The 15,080-nt window shown below is 39.4% G+C and overlaps 1 protein-coding gene across 1 annotated transcript in view; it reads left to right on the forward strand.

Moving 5' to 3' along the window:
* The window catches only part of LOC140329435 (DNA (cytosine-5)-methyltransferase 3A-like), a 25,730-nt gene that overhangs the window by 7,169 nt on the left and 3,481 nt on the right, over positions 1-15,080 (forward strand). The window contains exons 7-16 of the mRNA XM_072409695.1: positions 393-472; positions 1,192-1,304; positions 1,704-1,887; positions 2,667-2,751; positions 3,022-3,167; positions 4,895-4,985; positions 8,596-8,744; positions 10,397-10,482; positions 13,488-13,557; positions 14,373-14,491. Of these exons, the coding sequence (XP_072265796.1) occupies positions 393-472; positions 1,192-1,304; positions 1,704-1,887; positions 2,667-2,751; positions 3,022-3,167; positions 4,895-4,985; positions 8,596-8,744; positions 10,397-10,482; positions 13,488-13,557; positions 14,373-14,491 (1,123 nt within the window). The remainder of the gene's footprint in view (positions 1-392; positions 473-1,191; positions 1,305-1,703; positions 1,888-2,666; positions 2,752-3,021; positions 3,168-4,894; positions 4,986-8,595; positions 8,745-10,396; positions 10,483-13,487; positions 13,558-14,372; positions 14,492-15,080) is intronic.

A 15,080-nucleotide genomic window follows, 5' to 3' on the forward strand; every position in this document is an offset into this window, starting at 1 on the left:
AGAGGAGCCACATCAGGTAATAAACCTCTATCATAGACTATCATGGGAGAACCTGTGTGATCCAGCAAATCTGGAATGTATCTGGTCCAGGATTGAAAACATTAGCAAAATAATTGCAAATGACTTAAAGTAATCCATTCCACGTTTTCCAGATCACCCAGGTTTTCCCATGCAAGTCTACGTTCTCCTGGAGTCCTGGAGAGCTTTATTAAAGCAAGCCCATTGTGTTACTGTCAGTAACTTTATATAATAAGAGGGTTTCAGAATGATGACCTGTCTGCCAATACAATCCTGGTGTGTCTTTATTATTATCTATCTATGCACAGTTTGTATATGGTTAGTGGAATATTGTGGCTGTGTTATTTCTTGTTATCTTCCTCTGTCTTTCCTAGAATTTTGCATTGCCTGTGGCACTGTAGATATCGGATGGGATCATCCCCTCTTTACTGGGGGCTTCTGCCATAGATGTGTGGTAAGCTTGTTGGTCAAGGTCATTTACTTCTTTAATCATTTGCCAAATTTTTTAGAGGAAATGAAACTAAAAACCATTTCTGGTACAATCCCTATCTCATCCTTCTCACTGCGCCTTTTATTTATTATTTATCCTAATTCATCTGCCCTGAACCTACCTACCCCTCTCCCCCTTCCATTCTCTCTGTCTGTCCTCTTTGACTCTCTTCTCTCTCATCCTCCTCCTGCCCACTCCCCTCCCACACCACTTACTTTCTTTCTTTCTTTCTTTCTTTCTTTCTTTCTTTCTTTCTTTCTTTCTTTCTTTCATACTTCCTTCCTTTCTTTCTTTCCTGTTAGTATTGCTTTTTACTTTCCTTTTTCTTTTCTCTTCTGTTCCTTTCTTACTTTTCTTTTTTCTTTACTTTTCTTTGCATTTTTTATCTTTCATTTTTCCTTTTTTTTCTTTTTTTTTCTTCTCTGTTCCTTTCTTTCTTTTCTTTTCATCATTTAATTTCCAATTCTTTTTTCCTTCCTTTCTTCTTTCCTTTCTTTCTTTCTTTTCTTGTTAGTTTTGTTTTTTTTTCTATTCCTTTTTCCTTTCTCTTCCATTCCTTTCTTACTTTTCTTTGCTTTTTTTTATCTTTCATTTTTTCTTTTTTCTTTTCTTCTCTGTTCCTTTCTTTTCATCATTTAATTTCCTATTCTTTTCCTTCCTTCCTTCCTCTCTCTCTCCCACAGGAGTGGTTCCTGAGTTGGGGCTATCAGATGGACGATAATGGTCATCAATGTTACTGCAGTATCTGCTGCGCGGGTGAGGAGATCCTCTTGTGCAGCAATCGCAGCTGCTGGAGGTAATGACATTCAGAATGAATTACTTTACTAATTGTTACAATTGAAATATTTCATTATTTCGCTGGTAAAATGCAACAATTTAAAATCATTTCACTCCTTCCACATAAAAGCCTTGAGTAGTGAAGGAGAATACTGAAAACTAAGCAATGGGACCTCTAAAATACATGAAAAGGTGAACCATACAATCTCATAAGGTCACATATTGTATGTAGAAATGATGATGAGTTCACTCAAAAATAAGACATTTTTCAAGATGGGCACTACATGTGTCAAGAATTCCCCAATTACAGTGATCAAAGTCTGTAAATCCTATTACGGATTTATGTAATCACAATTAATGTTGGCTGATATACAGATCTCTGTGTTATAGGTAGTGGTGTAGCTCTCCCTTTTTGCAGGTGTTTCTGTGTAGAATGTGTGGATTTGTTTGAAGGACAGGGGTCAGCTCAGGCAGCAAAAGAAGCAAACCCCTGGAAGTGCTACATGTGCAGAGAAATGTCGGAAAGTGGACTTCTGAATAGACGCCAAGACTGGCCCTCCCACCTCCAGATTCTGCTAACCAACAGAAATGATCCGAAATATGTAAGTGATGCGACTCCCAACACAGCCCATCACCAACCATGTCCCCATGGGCCTTACACATTATTGTTAGTGTAATTATACATTTATTTACCTCTGACATATACCACAGAGCCTTGAGCCAGTCACATCACCCTCTATACCAAAGGAACTTACACTCTAATGTGCCTCCACAATCACACGCTAATATTTTACAATAATATAGCTCTGACATATACCACAATGCTATATAAAGAACACTAATCTCACACATAAGCCTCTGCACCAGAGGAGCTTACACTCTAATTCCCCCCTCCATAGTGATACACTATTATTTTTATACCTAAAAGCTGATAAATGTTGAAACCAAGACCAGTGTCCCCATGTACTGTGGACCCCTATTGTATATTACCAGCCCTCCTGGATATAACAAGAAATATTTCATTGGGCTTTAACAAACATTGTTTTAATATTAATAAAAAAAAGTGTGCCTTGTGTGTTTCTTCCAGATCTTCTCTGCAGGACTGCCTGTTATACAGACCTGTCCCTGCTGCTCTCTCCCCATGTGCAGGGTGAATGGTCTTGTGTCCACCCCCCTTAGGTAGGCGAACTTATTGAGGCCCACTTACAGCTCTATTCTTGCCCAGGCTATATGCTGCTCAGTGCTGATATCACAGCTCCGTTCCTAAGATAACATCTGGATCTGCATAGACAACGATTGTAATTAAAACCTTTGTGGCTATCAATGAATATATTTAAATGAAAGTTTTCTGGAGCCCTAATATCATCCTTTTATTTTTGAGGATCCCCCAGCTCTATATCCACCCATTCCAGTGGAGGACAGGAAGGGAATTCGGGTATTGTCTCTCTTTGATGGAATGGCAACAGGTGAGCTCAATACTGATAACCAATAAAAGTAATAAAAAGTAATAACTGTACCAAGCCTCAGGAACATGTGCAGCACTTCTGTTTTTGTTCATGCATTTTATTCAATGTATTCCTACTCCTAATTGCCGTTTTGTCAAAGATGTTGTCCTTCATCCCTGTAGCGGTGATAGTGTTATATTTCATGACACTTTTATGCCACCAAGGTTTGCATGTAATCTTCTTTTTCCAAGTAATTCATTTTTATCCCAACATTTTTATTTGTGATGGGAGGCTTGTTGGTATTGAAGAGCCTGGGCATTGAAGTAGAGAGGTACATTGCGTCGGAGGTGAGTGAAGATGCTATCCTAGTAGGTACAGTACGGCACCCTGGGGAGATCACCTATGTGGGTGACATACAAGAGATCACCGGCAAACAGGTCAGTGATAACATGAACCCGTTACTGTAAGAAACGGGAAAGGGGTCTTCAATCTAAATCAGTGTTTCTCAACCATTTTAACATGGGGGAACCCCTTGAAATAACTTTCAGGAATTCAGCAAACCCTTTCTATAATTACTATATCCACAGCTCAAAGTATATTAGTGTAGTGGTCAGTGGGAAGAATGTCTCTTACGTTGCTGGCCTTTGGGAAGAATGTTACCCAAAAAGATCATTGGTAGATATTAAACTGACCTAAGGAGTACAAACTGCTGACTGCTCAATGAACGTTCGGAAACTTCTGGAGGAACCCTGGTTGAGAAATATTGACCTAAATAGAAGGGATTTTATTCTTACCTTCTTATAATGGAAGCCAGACATTACATTTCACACACACTGAATATGAGCTGCTGAATATGTCCGAGCAGTGATTCCACATCTCCCTATGCTGCCTATTTTGTTCTGGGGAACTGGAAAAGGAGAAACTTTCCCTGTGCTCTCTCTTTCAAAAACCTTCATGGCTTTGCAAAACTAGTCTCATGGTGAACTTTTTCTATAGTAATTTCTCAAACATTCTATGATAAAACATGCTGATACTATTAGTTTTCCTTACTTGTAAGGTAAACATATCATGTAAAATTGCCTAAAACCATTACGCTGGTCAACAAACATTTTCTTGCCAAACACATTAAACTCATTTTAGGTTATGTTTGATGCACAGACTATAAATATGGTATTGGTTTTGCTAGATTGGCTCTAGTTTTTGAAAAATTTACCTCAATAATAACCTCATAGAAAACTAATTAAACATAAAAATGATGCAAAATTAAACTAGATATGGCTATGTATACAAAATTCAATTTTTTTTAAATACTTAATGCCAATATATTCTATATTCAGTATATTTACAAAAATATTCACAAAGAAGTAATTGATAAACTCTGTTTGTAATATTTCCTTTTATGCTGATGATCAGGACAATCACATTAAAGGCTCCAGCAGTAATCTGTCATCATGTGTCTATCCCATCTGCCCTAATACCTTTCTTCCATCACCTTCATATCTTGATGGAACCTTACTTCTTGTTCCTCACTGAAATCCCCAAGGATTTCTGGAAATTTTTATAAATGTCTATGGAGATAGTGTACCTTTATGCTCATGGTGGCGCCCAAATTTTTAAAGTTTAAGAGCAAGTTTTGTACCAGTTCTTCATACTTTTGTGCTTTATGGTTACCTAAGAAATTCTTGACAATCAGACATAGCTGTGCCAGGCAGAAGCTTCAGTATCAGTAATGGAACTTGTGAAATTTAAATCACTTATCAGTTTCCAAATCTGGGGTCCATCAAAGATTCCTGCTTTTTATTTTTCAGTACTCAATCCAGGGAAGAATCTACAAATGTATTTGAAGCAATTTTAATGTGTAGTGTAGTGAAGGGAGAATGATTTTTTCTTTGTCAACCATTGGCTCATTAATGATGTTCACTGCACGTTTTTTCATGTTTTTCCTTGGAGGCCATGTCACTTTTTTCCAGTGATCCTGCTTTGCTCTAATATCCCACAAGCAGAGGAAACATGGGTACTTTATGTATCCACTTTGTATCACTGTCCAAGTAGGAAGTTCACCTAATAATTAGGTTAGGATTAATCAAATCCAGCTTCTCTAGTTTTGTCTATCATTTAGTTTATTTAATTTAATATATTTATATACTGTGACTCTTCTTTCCAGATTGAAGCCTGGGGACCATTTGACTTGGTACTCGGAGCAAGTCCATGCAATGATCTTTCTGTAGTCAACGCATCTCGTAAAGGCCTTTATGGTATGCCAATCAACTCCAGAATTCTTTCATTATTTGGTATGTAGGTTCTCTTGACTGTAAAATGGATCATTGGCATAGGTTGTACCAGCAGGAAGGATGGGTTGGGGATTGGGGGAGGGGGTAAAACCCTAAAGCTCTTTGAAATTGGAGGTTCGAGCAACTGGTGGCTAGCCAAAGTCTCAGACTACCGAAGGCTCATTGGAAATTTCTGCCCTTTGGTGCTCTTCATAGTAAGTCTTGCAACTTTTCAGACCTTAGAAGACTATAAGGTGATCTTCTATGTTATCCTCTGTGTCGCCTTTAGCAATGATCATACACAAAATACATGTATTCATTCTTCAACCTCTTGGCCAATTCATTTTTCTACTATACTGTCAATAGGCTGCCATTTGGTTTGCAATGCGATAAAACAAGAACAGATATATACATACCAAAAGGGACACCCCTATCTTATACCACCTCATATGGAGTTTTAATTAGATATTAAATGATATTTTGCACCTAAGGCTAGTGACCTAAGGCTCCACTGATGGCCCGTAATGGATTATAGTATGTATGAGGTCTAGCATGAGATATTAGGGATCCCTATTCCTCCATACTTGGTGGTTTTAAACATTTTGATCATTGTAGCTTATTTAGGTGGTTGTTCTTTTGTGCACATCCGATGCAAATCTGCAGGTCCCTTTAAATTGAAGGACAAAAATATGGGAGAAAAGTCGGGGTGTTTTAGCTTGTCAAATGTAATTATTATTCTTATTCCAAAAATTACATATATTGGCAACAAGATCAAGTGTCATTACATATAATAAGTTTTAAAGGTTATTATGGTCCCCTGACTGAAATACCAGGGTGCACTTGATCTCATAAACTATACATAGATTCTGTAATTTTTTTGGCTAGTAGTTAATAATAATAGATGGTATTAAGGAAAAGAAAACGCTACACGCCTTTTACCCAACGCGTTTCGCCTATTGGCTTCTTCAGGTTTAATGCAGGGGACGCTAAAGCTTTTTTAACTTTGGTTAAATAAAACAGAGGTTAGCTGTGCTACAGTGGTATTACTTTGTAACTCCATGGAGTTAGCCTCATGGTATTCCCACCAGGTAGTCACCACTATCTGCTGGAATATTCACTCTTTACACTAACCCTTTCATTCTCTGGGTCAAGTTCACCTTGGTTATTTATTCAGATGACCACAATAACTTTTGCAACCTATTATATGTAATGACACTTGTTCTTGTTGCCAATATATGTAAATTTTGGAATAAGAATATTAATTACATTTGCCAATCTAAAACACCCCCACTTTTTTCCTGTCTTTCTGTCCTATTATTACTCACTTTTATGTGAGTGGCAAACTACGGATATAGAAGAGTAGAGTCTAAACCAAAGTTTGTGGATCTTATCTTCACTGCATGGATGGGGCATCTTCAAATGCCCTCACTGGCTTGGACATCTTCTCCTGGTCTTTTTGCGGGTTTGACATCCTCAGCTATCAGGGATAAAGTATCAGGCAGTGTTGTCTATACCCTTCATTTTTTTTGTTGGTGTTTTCTGGCCATGCTTCGCATGCCCAAAGTCCTCAAGTGGTTAAAGTCGGGTATGAGCTGACAGTAAGAAGGAGTGAATATATAATAATAAATAATATATCCCACTCACCCATTACCTGAGCACCAACTCTCTCCTTGACCCTCTACAGTCTGGTTTTAGAGCTGCCCACTCCACTGAAACAGCCCTTACTAAAGTGACCAATGACCTCATCTGAGCTAAGTCTCAAGGCAACTTTTCTCTGCTCCTTCTCCTTGATCTTTCCTCCGCTTTTGACACTGTTGATCACCCCCTTCTAATACAAATCATGCACTCCATTGGTATCTGTGACACTGCTCTCTCTTGGTTTGCTTCTTATCTGTCTGACCGCTCCTTTCAAGTTTCTTTCAATGGTAACTCCTCCTCACCCACTCTCCTCCCTGTTGGTGTTCCCCAAGGGTCAGTCCTTGGACCGGTTCTCTTCTCTCTGTACACCTCCTCTCTCGGTAGTTTCATATCCTCCTTTGGCTTACAGTACCATCTGTATGCTGATGACACACAAATCTATCTGTCCACCCCTGACCTGTCTCCCTCAGTCCTGGATAAGGTCTCATGCTGCCTGTCAGCCATCTCATCATGGATGTCTGACCGATTCCTGAAACTCAACCTGGATAAGACAGAACTCCTCATCATTCCCCCCTCAAATTCCAAATCTCCCCCTGACATATATCTAACTGTTAACAACACTGTTATTCGTCCCTCTCCTCAGGCACGCTGTCTTGGTGTCACCTTTGACTCGGCCCTCTCATTTACCCCCCATATTCAGAACATTTCCAGGTCCTGTCACTTTCACCTACGCAACATCTCAAAAATCCGCCCCTACCTGTCCCCTGAGACCACCAAACTCCTTGTACACACTCTTATCATCTCTCGTCTGGACTACTGTAACATCCTTCTCTCTGGCATTCCACTAACCTGACTCTCTCCTCTACAATCTATTATGAATGCTGCAGCCAGACTCATCCAGCCTTCCCTCCGCTCCTCTTCCGCTGCATCTCTTTGTAGTTCTCTCCGTTGGCTTCCATTTCACCTCAGAATCAAATTTAAGCTCCTGTGCTTTGCCTTCAAATCCCTACACAGTTACTGTCCCACCTACATTTCTGACATGGTTAAAAAATACTCCCCCTGCCGCTCCCTCCGCTCCTCCAATGATCTACTAATGACTTCCTCACTCATAACCTCATCACACGCACGGTTACAAGACTTCTCTGGAGCTGCTCCAACTCTCTGGAATGGTCTTCCTCGCCCTATTCGGCTTGCTCCTACTTTCTGCTCATTTAAAAGAGCGCTCAAAACTCATTTTTTCAAACTTGCCTACCCATCTTCTTCTGTCTGCTAAACCCTCATTACTTCCCACCACTACATATCGCCCATCCTATTGTGTGTGAAATTCCCCCACCTACTAGATTGTAAGCTCTTCGGGGCACGGTCCTCTCCTCCTGTATCACTGTCTGTATTAGTCTGTCATTTGCAATGCCTATTTAATGTACAGCGCTGCGTAATATGTTGGCGCTATATAAATCCTGTTTATTAATAATAATAATAATAATAATAATAATATCCCAAGATAAAAATACATCAATAATTACACCTACAGTTTATCTGGAAACTAAAAAATATATATTATATATATTATATATTAAACAATATATTACTTAGGAATTAGGAAGGCCTAGCAAGCACAATATGATCATAGCCTTTAAAGATCATCTATACTTATGGAAGTATATGGACTGCCATTGTCGACCACTACGGTTTAAAGTAGATGTTGTGTTGGGTCCAAACCATTGTGTATGATCAAAGCTTCAGCACGTTAAGTCAAATATACAATCTGGAGTTTCAACTTTACTGTTGCTACACTTGCTTCATGCTTGGCCAAAATAGATTGCATCACAACCTTAAGGCCAGGGATAGTCAAGCAACTTGCATTGCCATAAGAAGGCCAGCAATGGTCATCTCTTTAAACATGTAGGCTACAGTCTACCTTGACCAATCACATTGTGTACATTTTCCTATTGAACAGCGGGAAGCGGACAGCTGTTTTTTGATTTTCCACGTCTGCTGCACAAAGTAAAGCCAAAGCCGGGAGAAGATCGAGCCTTCTTCTGGCTCTTCGAGAATGTTGTGTCCATGGACAAGCAGTTCAGTAGAGCCATCACCCAGCACTTGGAGGTAAGATGGGATATTTACCCCTTTATATATGCCCCTTTATTGGCAACTCAGAACACCACGTTGTAGGGTGGTTACCATGTAATGTGTTATGCTGCAACCCATGTGTGTTAATTAAAGTAAGGAAGACACTGAGTTGCACTCCGGGACTTTATAAAGCTTTAATATTCTAAATAAACATGGATACAAGATACTACACTCCATCATGTTTCGACCTCTATAGAAACATAATCATAGACTCTGAGCCTGAACTTGTTGCTGAAACACAGACTGCAAAGGAGCTTCAGGGCTGCATTGCTTGTTGGGATGTCTAGCACGACATTGCAATATAATGTACAATAAAATTTTTAATAATATGCATTGCAGTAATGTGTGTGTTACTGCAATACGCTGCAATACAATGCACTGCATGACCTCCTGGGCTCTCCCAGCACTCTGGCTACAGAGCTTCCTTTCCTGACCCACCTGGTTTGAGTTCCAACTTTCTCCAGGCTCAAAGACCTGCTCCCTTTTTATTATCACTGGCCAGATGCTCCAGTGCCATCCTAAATTTCTGGCCTGGAAAAGAGAGGATTGACCATAACTTCCATGACTGGAACCCAAAAAATGAGTTTTAGCTCTGCAGTAACTCAATTGACCATGGCCCTATCCAAGCCCTTTAATCCCTTTCCCAGGGAAAACTGAGTAATATGATGCCTAATATCCCCTGAATTTGGCAATTATTACAGATATTTTTTTGTAAAAACCCTTTATGAGTATTTTTACTCTCTGTGTTTACTATCTAAAGCTTTAAAAAAAGAATAGAAAGCCTCCTCTTAGACAGCTGTGAATGAAACAGATGGCTTATTGGACCTCCAGGTGTCCCTACTGGACCTGTAGTCCAGATCCTCAATTTGGAAACTCATCTTTTTTTTGTCCCGAAAAAAGTGGCAAGTGGAAAGTCAGCTTTTTTTGCCACCCCTCCAACACAGACGGCTTTAAAAAGTAAACAAACTCCTTGCCCCTTTACGTACTTACACATAGGTAGAAGAGATAAAAAGAAACATTGCATTAAACATTACCATTAGAAGAGTGCATAAAGTATAAAATCCAAAAAAATAACAAAAAACAAAAAAGCTAAAATCCTAACAGATAGAAGCTCCAGATGAAAGCTCAAAGATCCATGTATATGCAGTCCAGCTTATTGCAAGGGTGCGTCCCCATCTGCCAGGAGGTACAGTTATCATGTGATTGATATGGAAGATTAGGAAAGTATTTTTTTGTGTGTAGGGGGCAAGATGATAAAAAACACTATTTCTTCTTAAAATGATATATTAATTGCATCAAATTGTACAAGATATACTGTCCATACCCCACACATTTACACATTACGTTATTATTCTAGATTATTACATGTCATAACTAGACATAGTTGATCTATTCATATTATGGGGCTGTAGAATTATAATTTACAAAGGATTTTTCTCTGTAAGTAGAATTCTAGGGTGAATATTGGATCCTACTCTTTGGGGTGCAATGTTCACCTAATTCTACTTACCTTTTGATAGCTATTAGAACAAATGATGCAATGTGGTTTTGTAGTCATTATTTTATAACAATATATTGCTTTTGCATTGATCTGTAGTCACTTTTATTTTTTTTTTTCCTTACTGCAGACAAAACCAATTAAAATTGATGCCAGTGTAGTCTCAGCTGCCCACAGACCACGCTACTATTGGGGCAACCTACCTGGTATGGACAGGTGGGTGAAACTAAGCAGCTGAATAAATACAATTTCACATAAACTTTCAAAAGACATGGCGGGCTTCGAATAGGTTAGACTAAAGGAATTTGGTATTCCATCTTTTTAAGGGGACATGATGATACCATACATGCTTTCTGAAAGTGTTTGAAGCTGGGCCAATGTATTCTTTTCTGTTTTCTATTAGTTGAACTCAATGGAGATGTGTCTTTTTGATATTATATATAGGTATTTTTTGGGGTTCAAACAGTTGGTTTACCGATGGTCCTGAAAACTTCTCTAAGAATGAACATAGATCGTAATTTTTACAAACCCAAAAATCATTGGCTGATGAAATGTGACCTTGTGACAAGGCTGATAGTAGGACTCAATCGAGTCAATGATTTAGAAAAAGTGTGGGATTAGACCAATAATTCATAGGGTTGTTCTGGTAGGAGCTAGATCCCTGGTGTGAAGAATGTGTTTTCTGTTAGGGATCTCTTCAAGGACTGATGGCTATACATACAACTCACATTCTGTGTAGGCTGGTGTGTGGTAAGAAAAGCACCATTTACATCTACATGCATTTCAAAAATTGAAAGTTAATATCGGTTATGGACAATAAAAGCCACTGTCACGCTTGGAGAGAGAGGGCCAATAGGGGGCGCTAAGGCTTGCAGGGGAGTGGTGTGAGCCCTGACAAAGGGCCAAGGCGCAGAGTCTAAGCAGTAACCAGGTCTTCCCCAGAGCCTCTAGTGGTGAGAATGTTGCGCTGCTGGTTAATGCCAGGTTGCGGTTCTTGGGCAAACCAGGGTGGGCAGGATAATACACAAGGAAGGCCGTTATGGAGACAGGCAGCAAGCAAGAAAGGTCAGGTCACAAGCCAGGGGTCAAATACCAGGAATCCAAGAAATAGACACTGATGACACAGGGAACCACAGACAGAGAAGAAAACTGGAACAGCACAAGATAATTGGCTGGGAAACAAAAGACTGGGCAACAAGGGGATAACACGGAAGCTGGTCTTGGAAAGCACTGAATTAAACAACAGGTGTAGAGGAAATGCTCAGGGGAGCTGGGGGGCTCGCCACAAGTGGAGACACGGCGAACAAACGCACAAAATGTCTGTAGATGGACATTCAAAAGAAATCACAGTCGCAGTCCCTCTACAGCTCTTGTCCCACTTACCTTTCTGCCCTGCTAGAAAAATACCCCCCTAGCCGCTCTCCAATGACCTACTAATGACTTCCTCACTCATAATCTCATCACACGCATGGCTCCAAGACTTTTCTAGAGTTGTTCCGACTCCATTGAATGGTCTTCCTCATCCTATTTGGCTTGCTCCTACTTATTGCTCGTTTAAAAAAGCCCTCAAAACCCATCTTTTCAAATGTGCCTACCCGTCTTCTTCTGTCTCTTAAAACCCTCACTATTTCCCACCATTTCATATCCCCCTTCTATTGTGTGTTACTTCCCCCACCTCTGAGATTGTATGTTCCTCTGGGCAGGGTCCTCTCCTCCTGTGTCATTGTCTGTATCTGTCTGTCATTTGCAACCCCTATTTAATGTACAGCGCTACGTAACATGTTGGTGCTATATAAATACTTTTTATCATTTTTATTATAATTATTAATAAAAATAATAACACTAATAATTATAACAATGGACCTTGCATGTTTGCAAGCTAGTGAAGAAAGATATACTTACCTAAATCAGATGTCCAGTTTGCTTAACGGACCTGTTTCTGGTTAGAGATCCCTTGATCCTGGGCTGCAGATGTATCCATACGGGCCAGTCCCTATCTCTTTCCTCCTGCTGCTTTCACTTTTCTTCATTCTAAAAGGACTTCACTGGACTGCCAATAGGAAGTGTGCATGTCATGCTGGCCGACCCCCAAAGAACCATTAGGTGGAGGTAAAGAGAGGAAGAGAAAAGATTTGGCCTGCAGAAGCACACGAATGTGGCATTAGGTGATTGAAAATAAAGTTTAGCTTCTTTTCTTTTATCCCCTATATATAATTATCCCCACTATATAATTAGTTAGAGGTAGGATGGGAGTTGGGGGTTTTAGTTCTAACCCTAACAGTCACATATACTCTTCCTGTATAATATAAATCTGGCCATAGAAGATAATGATGAGATTGATGGACAAATATTTATCTCCATCTCCCCTCAAAACATTTCAAGGATAAGGAAAGGTGGCAAAGTTCTAGGCAGAGCTTTCATTTCGCTTTGCAAACAATAACACGTTTACATTCCATGGATATAATTTGAGTCTCTCCTAACTCCATTCAGAGTGAAACGATCTCAGGGAATCCTTGGGTGCTATTTTTTTTTTTACCAATTAGATGTGTGAGACATAGAATGGGTTTGACGAAGGTAATCCCAAAACTGCATCAGCAGAAATACCGTCCTTGATTGTGGGCAGAAGTATAATGAAGTATAATGATGTACAATGCCAGTCACATTCACTCTATTTTATGAGATGAATGAAGTAAGGGATTAGCTTTCAATGCACTCATCGCAGAGGGGTATTTCAGACTCAAGTTCAGTTTCAGGTCGCTATGCCCACTTTTATACATAAATATCCACATAAATGAACTTCCAGTGTTTTCCCTTTGCAGGGGATCATTCATTACAGCATGACAGGGTAAAAACTTTTAACTTTAAAATGTAACTTTAGTTTCCTATAACATCCATGGCCATATTTAAAAATATGCCAAATTTATTACCTGTATTTGGACTAATACCAAATATGGGTTTTCATGTAATTTAGGAAGCCTGAACAGAGGTTTTGTCCTTGAGAGGTAAAGCAGACTATGGGGTGGTTAAACTCTTCAGCATTCATCAGTTTTGACTGGACTACAATTTTACCATGCAGGGTGGTAGGACAGAGTTTTCAAAGCCGATGCCAAATTGGTTGGCATTGTTCTTGGTGAGTCAGAATTTGTCTTACATATCAGAAGTTCCCTTAGAACTGCCGTAGGTTGTCCCTCGTTCTTATCTCCTGGTCTCTATCTCCATAGGCGCTTGGTCTCTACAGAAAGAGATAAACTGGAACTGCAGGACTGCCTGGAGCCCGGACGAGAGGCCAATGTAAGAAATAATTTGGGTCGGGGAAGTAATGGGTGATACTTTATACTGCATTATCCATAGGGCCAAATCACAGAGTATTTGAAAGCAGATAAATGGCATTTGGCTTTTGGAAGGTATGAGGTGCCCCAGAGTAAGATTGACATTGTGTGGTCCAAATGAGGGTAACTGCATTTAATATTATTGAAATAAGTATTTATGTAGATTGGATATCAAAACAGACTTATGTGCAAATCTAATTTTTAAGCAAATGTATACTTTGTATGTACCAGCCACCATATATGCAGGTCCTTTATTTTGTAGTGATCATTTATAGTATGATGTTCCATAAATGTTTAAATCCCATCAAAAGGACTTTTTGAAATTTGTCTTTTTTTCTAATTCACTACAATAAAACACTCCAGGATTCATATAGGTATTCTGGGACAGTTGGGGCATAGGTATGGGCACCCTACCACAGACCCACCATCCTATCCCTGAAGCTGATGCTCTGGGAAATTAGCAGCACTGAGATTAAAGAACTGATAAAATGTTTGACTCATAGGACCTGTTCAAATAAAGCTCTGCAAGACTGGAGAAGATAGAATACCATGGAACGAACCTGGGTGATCCAACAAACCAACAGTTCTGGATCACTCAGGTTCTCCTATGATAGTCTATGTTTTTCAGGCATGGAGAGCTTTGATAATGCCAATAATGCACCAATGCCATTGAGTCTAGTTTGGATCTGCTTTCAGAAATAAGTAAAGTGTTGTTTGTAATAAAAGGAGAGATTAATACAAAATTTTTTTTTAAAGTAAATGTGTTCTTTGCACCAGTTGCAGAAGATTGGTACCATAACTACAAACCCGTATTCCATGAGACAGGGGAAGGAGCACAAGTATCCGGTCACCATGAGCCAGAAGGAAGATGTCTTATGGTTTACTGAGCTGGAGAGGTGAGACTATAGGTGACCAAGTGAACCTATCACACCAAGAATAGGGGGCTGCCATTGCTGGCCCCTTTTTTAACATGTTATGTTCTTTCATACACCTGGCAATGGGAGTGTTTGCTCTGGAAATAAAGGTACTGCTTTTTATGCTATGCAGCCCCATAACAGTGATACCAAGAAAATGTGGTGCAATGCTTTATGGTTCTTTAAACATATATACTTTACTTGTATAGTAAGTTGTTGGACTTAAAGCTTTAAGTGGTGTGAACATGTACCATGAGATTGCAGCTATAGTAAGAAAAAAAAAATATTATGCAGCCCAAACAGTTCTGCACCCCAAAACATTTTTTTAAATTGGTTTAAGGGTGGGCTGAGGACCTGTGAGGACATTATTGTCTGCATCTCTTAGGTCATGTAGCTTTTAATTTCCAGCCACTGGTGCAAAAATATTACCCTGTTTCCCCGATTATAAGGCACTCTCTTATATTTTTTGAAATGCCAAAATATGCCCTGGGTCTTATTTTCAGGGGATGTCTTATTTTTCCATGAAGAAGACTACAGTACACATTTATTGTTGAAAGTCACTCATGATCAC

This window comes from Pyxicephalus adspersus, chromosome 4, assembly GCF_032062135.1.
Source record: "Pyxicephalus adspersus chromosome 4, UCB_Pads_2.0, whole genome shotgun sequence".
In the NCBI taxonomy this organism is placed as follows: Eukaryota; Metazoa; Chordata; class Amphibia; order Anura; family Pyxicephalidae; genus Pyxicephalus; species Pyxicephalus adspersus.